Raw genomic sequence first — 7,355 nt, 5'->3', positions numbered from 1 at the left:
GCATGTGACTGCCTAATTCCTCGGGGGGGATTCTGCACTTCAGCCGGTTTGTTCTGTAGCATGGTGATCTCGTCAATAAAACGATGGATAAACACATGGGCAGAATGCGGAATCTGGGACACGCCTTCATGAATGAATTTTCTGCAAGAAGACCAGATCGCCCATAGTGTTACGGAGAGCCGAACAAACTCTGAGTGAGACAGTGACTCCATCATTCCGAACAGCCAATGCTTCGTCCTCGGCTCCGTGACAGTGATCATTCTGCTCACCAGATCACTGTTATCAAGAGCCCAAACACATCTCGCCATCGAGCACTCCAGTAGCGAGTGTCTCCAAGAATCATTCCGCATGAGCTCGTATTAGACATGTGCCGATGCGCACGTACATCTTCTGTAGGGAGTGACTGCTTCGACAAACGCCATAAAAACATCCTCACCTTGGCTGGGACTTGAATCTTCCAAAGTGTCTTCCATGATTTCTCTTCCATGTTCGAACTAGACGTTGCGGGAGTGCCATCCAGCCATGCTTCTCTCCGTTGTCGTGTCGCCACAAACATTCTGTAAGCCGAGCGTACAGAGAATATGCCATTTCTTTCAAAATTCCATGCCCAATAGTCATCAAAATTCCTTGTACCGATGGGTATAGTCAGGATCACCGCAGCATCCATAGGCAGAAAAGTTTGCTGGACTCATTGCTTATCCCAAGTCGCAGAAGTTTGATCGATATATTGAGATGCTAGCCTCATGGGGTTCTGTACCCTGCAGCCATAGGGGCGCAACATCTCATTCCTTGGAATCCAGTTCTCCGTCCACACATCTGTAGATTCACCATTGCCGATCCTCTTGATGAGCCCTAGTTTCAAAACCTCCACCCCCTCCATTATAGATCTCCAAATCTGACTAGGATGAGAGCCGACTTGAGCATGTAGGATGGATGAGTTAGGGAAATAAACCCCCTTCAAGATTTGAGCACTCAAAGAGTCAGGCTGTTGGAGAATTCGCCAACCCTGCTTTGCAAGCATTGCTAGGTTGAATAATTCAAAATCTTTGAACCCCAACCCCCCAGAAGATTTGGGTTGCGTCATGTCCTTCCATGAAACCCAATGAGGCTTCCTACGGCCATCTTTAGAGCCCCACCAAAACTTCCTTATCAACATATTCAAGTGTTCGCAGAGTCTCCTTGGAAGTTTGAAACATGACATTGAAAAAACTGACACCGCTTGAGCGACAGATTTGACAAGTACCTCTTTCCCTGCGGTGGACAAGGACTTCTCAATCCAGCCCTGGATTTTACTCCATAGACGGTCTTTGAGAAACTTAAAGGCACCATTTCTTGAAGAGCCAACGTCGGATGGCATCCCCAAGTATTTTGCATTCAGTGTTTCATTAGGCACATGAAGCAACTCTTTGATATCTGCTCAAATATTTTCCGGAACCCCTTTACTGAAAAAGATGGAGGATTTGCTGTAATTAACCCTCTGCCCCGTTGCTGCACAGTAATGTTTCAACAATTGGTTGATCTCTTCTGCACCCGTAGCATTAGCCTTGAAGAACAGCAGGCTGTCATCTGCGAATAATAAGTGATTCACCGAGAGTTCAGATCACTGCTGCTATAGCTTAAAACGGTGTGCTCAGCAATGTACCTTTCTTCCCTCAGAAAAGCCCAGACACCGGCCCACGCGTGAATTACAAGGCATTTTAGACCGGAAGAACAAAATGGGAGCGTAAAATTACCACATGAGATCTCAAGAGACGACCATGCAAATAGCATTGAAACCAGCCGTCACTACATCAGCACCAGGTTGAGGTTGGATGCACAATCAGGACAGAAGCAAACGTACAAAATCAAGCCAACCAAAACAGACGACGAGCACGAGCCAACAGACCACGATCACACGGGACAACATGCAAACAGTATATCACTGCCGACAACCTCACCCTGCAAGTATGTCACGGGCTCAGAATCTTGAATTCGACAAGAATAATCAAGAGTACTCATTACATCTAACGGATAGCTCGAACATTATCAGTAACATTCTATGATCGAGAGCACTAGGCACAAACTAAGTAGCCTTCTTCTGAAGGCTACCATCTAAGGACTAAGGGACCAATATCACTCCATCTTCACCGCTACAGAACCCTGAGCTTCTGCAGGAGGCGGCGGAGAATACTGAAGCCAGTCTTTGGAGCAGAAAAGTGCCTCCACGATTTCAGGGCGCAGCGAGCTTCTGTAGTCATCGAGCATCCGGCTTCCTGTTGTTGCCGCGGCAAATATGGAGCAGCCGCTGCTCACCATGGACATGGGGATGGCCAAGATATCACGGGCCATCTTCGCCAGTGTTGGAAACTTCAGGGTGTTGAGCTTCCACCAGTCCACGATTTCAAAGTCTTGGATGCGGGGCGTCAGGGCTTCTTCCAGGTACTGCTCCAGCTCGGACTTGGAGGGCTGACTTATTGCTATCTCTGAAAGATACATGTCAAAGTCAAGAAGTCCATCCCCAGTAGAAGGTGGAGTTACTGTGTTGTTATTCGCATGGGCAGGCCCATTCTTATTAACTTCCCCTGGTGCGCCATAGGCTGGCGTCAGGGGCAGGGGCTGTGCAACATAATCCTTGTAAAGGTCATGAAGAGCATCATCCACCACCTTAACGTACTTTGCTGCCTCCACACCATAGATTTTAGAATAACTGAATTCAACAAGTTTCATCTTGAAACGAGGGTCCATGACAACACCAATGGCTAGAACAAGGTTGCAATCCTTCCAGTACTTGTCAAACCTCTCATGCATTTCTTTGGCGATGCTACTGAAAACTGGATCTTCATGGGTTATGGCATTTGACAGTTCCAGCTGAAGTTTCCACGCCTCATGGAAAAATAAGTTAGAAGTTGGATTTGCCGCAGCCATGATGCTATGTGCAGAATCATACAGAAATTTCAAATAATTGCAGGCAGCTTCCAACTTCTTCCAGTCTTCTGCAGAAGGTGACTCGTTGTAGTTACCATCACATGTCTCCAATGTGGTGAATGCCTGCCTATAATCCAAGGCAGCAATCAGCATAAGGTAAGTGGTATTCCACTGTATTGTAACATCAAGGCACAGGGTCTTAGTGCTGGGAATCTCCAGCTGCAGAGCAATCTCAGCAAACCTCTGCTCACGGGCAGAAGAAGCTTTTATGAACTTTATACTTTCACGGATACTGTAGATCACACCATGGATTGAAGCAATGACATCATGTGCAACTGCATTGAGGATATTGGCATAGCACCTCACAACAAACAGCTGGCCCTTAAGCATCAGGTTGTTCTTATTGGAGAGATGATCTCTCAGATTTGCACTGTAGATATCATGTGATGAGCAATCATTATCCAATGTGACGGTGAATAGCTTGTCCTTCATGTTCCAGTCGGTAAGGCTTGAGCTAATAGCTTCACCAAGTGCATTCTCCGAATGAGGAGAAGACACCATCATGAAGTTAAGCATTCTTCGATGCACTTTCCAATCCGTGTCAATGAACTGCCCAGCTATAGAAACATAGCCAAGAGTCTGACTAGTTGTCCACAATCCTATGGTGAGGCTAATCCTTCCAGGCATAGTGTTCAATGCTTGCATTAGGTTGTTTTTCTCTTTCTGGTAAACACCATACACCTCTGCCTCCATTGTTTCAACATCCGCAACCCTGAAACGAGGCTGCAGGCTATCAGTAAAAGCAGTGAAGGCTGGCTGTTGAACAACATGAAGTGGGTAGTCATGCAAAATGATAAGCTTCGCCAGATGTGAGCTGCTACGGTCTTGATCAAATGTAGTATTTGCAAAGCCAGTATATCTGTAACGCCTCTTAGAAGGACGTTCTACGGTACCCTCACCATCGTTGTCAGTCACTCCTCCAATTGAACTCATTGCCAGCTTCCTCTCTTGGCTTTTTATCATAGGGCAAGAGCCAAGCGTGATGTGCCTCTTGAGATGGCTAGTACCTGCTATCTTTGTGCCAGAACTGTATGCAAAGGTTGCCTTGCATAGGTTGCAGCATGCACGTTGGCATCCCCTCTCCCCAGGAACAGGTTCAATAGTAAAGTGCTCCCATACTAATGACTTCTTTCTCCGGCGTCTTGATATGGTTGGTGGGGTCACCTCAGCACTGACCAATTCGTGACCATGGGCCATCTCATCACCATTGACCATGTCATTCACTTGAACCATCTCATGACCATGGATCATGTCACTAACTTGAATCATCTCATTACCATGGATCATCTCATCATCATGGACCATCCCACTCCCTTCCACCATCTCGTCACCATGAACCATCTCATTCCCTTGAACCATATCATGCTCATGGATCATCTCGCCACTGTGAACCATTTCATTGCCATGGATCATCTCATCATCAACAACCATTTCACTCTCATGCACCATAGCATTTTCATTGCCATTTGGTTCGCCCATCCTATGAAAGATTATCTGATGGAACCCAAAAGCCTGTCAATTTGGAACAATTGATCAAATAAAATCATGTCAGATCTAATGTAGTTAAATCAGAACACTTGGAAAGTTGGAATAAGGCTGAGAAATCTTGCATAATTTCACTTTGATAATGTACATTATCCAGAAGAAATCTAAAAATCACTACTGCAAATTTTTATGTTTGAGATTTCAAGTAGAGCAGATTTTCTGGAAGATGGCAAGTTTGCCAATGCAAGGAACTGTGATCTCTTGAAAAGTAAAATGTCCAACAGTAAATAATTGAAGTATATTGTCCACATCAGGATAGATGCTCGCAATATTATACATGTATCAAATATAACTTGATGAAAGAAATCAATAGAAGAGTGGAGCTGTAGAAAGCCAGGAAAATCATGGAAGTAGGCCATTCAATTCGCTAAACAATCATAACAGAAAACAAGATTAAAGTTATAGGAAGAAGGCCCTGATTGGGAAATTCAGAGACACCAGCACATACGTTGTAAAAAAGAAACACCACCCTAAGTAGCTTCTTATATACAAACGCGAATACATGTTATTGCTGGGAACAAGCTAAAAAGGCCATAGCCATAGCCAGAACTGTTGAGCAATAAGTAGGTGCAGCACCAAAGGGCTGATATACAGCAACCTAATGGATGGAACCTAGCTAGGCTCGTGTAAACAACCAAAACATCAAAGCATTGGCTATGCAAATGGCAATCAAGAATGTTCTGTTCACAGAACTATCACATCTCCAGGGATAAGTGCCACTGCATTCCGCAGAATTACGGCTTCTAGGGGTCGATAAAATTACAGAATACATTTACAGCTATAAATGTTAACATTAGTGACTGTGGTCACTTCACCTGCTCCTCTACCCTGGTGTGAACAACTGAACATTATCATCTGTTGCAAACGGCTGCGACAGTCGTCATGTTTGCAGCCAAACAAGGCCTAAATTCGGCCACATCTCGCATGACTAAACCAACCCCTATGCAAAATATGACTGAGTAGCAGCTGCTTGGTACGGCAACGAGAATGAATCATCCTCCTAGACAAAAGAACAGAGGCACTACTCATAATTTTGACCGGCGAAACCCCCGCCATTATAGCTCCGCACGAGACAAACTAAAGAAAAACAAAACGACGGCATAGCCCGCATGCGGCCATTTCAGCACCCGCGGCAACCATCTGAATCTAAACCTCCATACGAACACACGCAGCCAATTCTCGAACGAAGCGCATACTGCTCCGCAGCAGATTCATACGGCCGAGCGCACGGCCCGAAAAGCGAACGGAACAAGATCTATACATGCAATCGAATCCAATCCGCGAGGCCGCGAGCGGCGCGGGCATGGATGGATGGGGAGGAGGCCTGCCTGGAGAGGCGCGGAGGAGGAGGAGGCTGTTTAGAGTTTGGGGGGCTTACGGAGGCGGAGGGGGGCCGGCGGGCGGAGATCCAACTCGAGGCGGGCGGTGCGGGATTGGGGCTCGGCCCAAGAAGAACGAAGGCCGAGCAAACCCTAGATCCGCCTTTTTCTTCTGGGGGCGGGCGGGCGGCCACGGGGGAGGAGAGGGACCGAGCACGGACCAGCGGGGCGAGGCGGAAAATTTCGTCGGGTCTGGGGGAAACGGAGAAGCGGGGGATGGACGGGGATTTATGGGCTCGCGGCCCACGGCCATGGGCTGCCGAGCTGGCGCGGGCGTGAGGCTGCCGGCGGGCCATGGGTGGGGGCTCGTCCGCGTGGACCGGCTAGTTTTCGGGACGCGCGGCTCGCTTTCAATATTTTTATCCATGGGATGGGATGGGATCGGGGGGTGGACTGCGGACGCAGGCCAGGCAGGCTACGGCGTCAGCGACTAGGGTTTGGGCTGATGTGGCCGGGTTCCGATTTGGACCGTCCGATTTATGTGGGCGGATAAGCTTAAAGAGCTTGCGTTAGGGTACGGATCCAAGGAAGAAAAATGGCCCGGTTAAGGCCAGAGTCGTTGATCGGGGGTCTGGGGAAGTTGAAAAGTTCACCTTTTTTTGTGCGATCCTTCTAATTTGAAAACAAAATTCAAATCTATTACTCCCTCTAATCCATATTAATTTTAATACAACTTTGCAATAAAGTTATACTAAAGGTGGGGCAAATAGTATGGATCGGAAAAAGTAACAAATTTTACCGAAAGTACAAAGCACATCAAACATAATAAAAACATAGGGTTTACCCGCAAAAAAAAACTTAGGGTTCCTTCGCCTCCCGCCGACGCCGCCGGCGGTCCACCTCGTCCCGGGCGGCCTTAGGGCCATGGGGACGCGGTGTATCCCAGCCCTTGTCGGCGGGAGGGCTCCGTTTTTATGCCACCAGTTGTGTCTCACTACTCAGTTCTGCCACTAGAAATTTCAACTGCTCAAAAATGGCATCGCTTCGTTAGGCGCATGCTCAAAAATGCCACTAGACATCCTTATTGTCATCTCACATCTCGTTTGCCATGTTATAATGATCAAAATACCTGTAGACCAACATGTCAGTTCTCCCTCTACCTCAGTACAATAAAATGTGGGTTTCACTTGATCCCAATAGCGTTTTTATTTTCCTCTTTTTTTTTGCTTGCTTACTCCTGACAAGTGGCGTCCACACTTATCATTGTGAGATAAAGAGACCTGAAATCTGGGTATAGGGGTATGTTCATCATATAACATGGTCAACTGGTTTGACCTGACAATAACAATGTCTAATGACATTTTTAAGCAAACATCTAATGGAACGGTGTCATTTTTGAGATATCTAATGATATTTTTAAACAAGCATCTCACGAAACGATGGCATTTTTGAGCAATTATAACTTCTGATGGCAAAACTGAGTAGTCGGATACAATTAGTGGCATAAATGATAAAAACTCTAATTTT

At 46.6% G+C, this 7,355-nt stretch overlaps 1 protein-coding gene across 1 annotated transcript; it reads right to left on the bottom strand.

The window, feature by feature from the left end:
- Positions 1 to 1,905: 1,905 nt before the first annotated feature.
- On the bottom strand, positions 1,906 to 6,187 carry LOC123086973 (zinc finger BED domain-containing protein RICESLEEPER 2). Its single transcript, XM_044508841.1, has 2 exons — positions 5,888 to 6,187; positions 1,906 to 4,476 (listed from the first exon to the last, which is right to left on the bottom strand). Exons 1-2 carry the CDS (start codon positions 6,182 to 6,184, stop codon positions 2,113 to 2,115), a joined length of 2,661 nt encoding a protein of 886 aa, XP_044364776.1. The 5' UTR covers positions 6,185 to 6,187; the 3' UTR covers positions 1,906 to 2,112.
- Positions 6,188 to 7,355: the final 1,168 nt, after the last annotated feature.

The sequence above is a fragment of the Triticum aestivum genome, chromosome 4A, assembly GCF_018294505.1.
Source record: "Triticum aestivum cultivar Chinese Spring chromosome 4A, IWGSC CS RefSeq v2.1, whole genome shotgun sequence".
Taxonomy (NCBI): Eukaryota; Viridiplantae; Streptophyta; class Magnoliopsida; order Poales; family Poaceae; genus Triticum; species Triticum aestivum.
The sequence above is the reverse complement of the archived record's forward strand: the minus strand, read 5'-3'. Positions and strand labels throughout refer to the sequence as shown.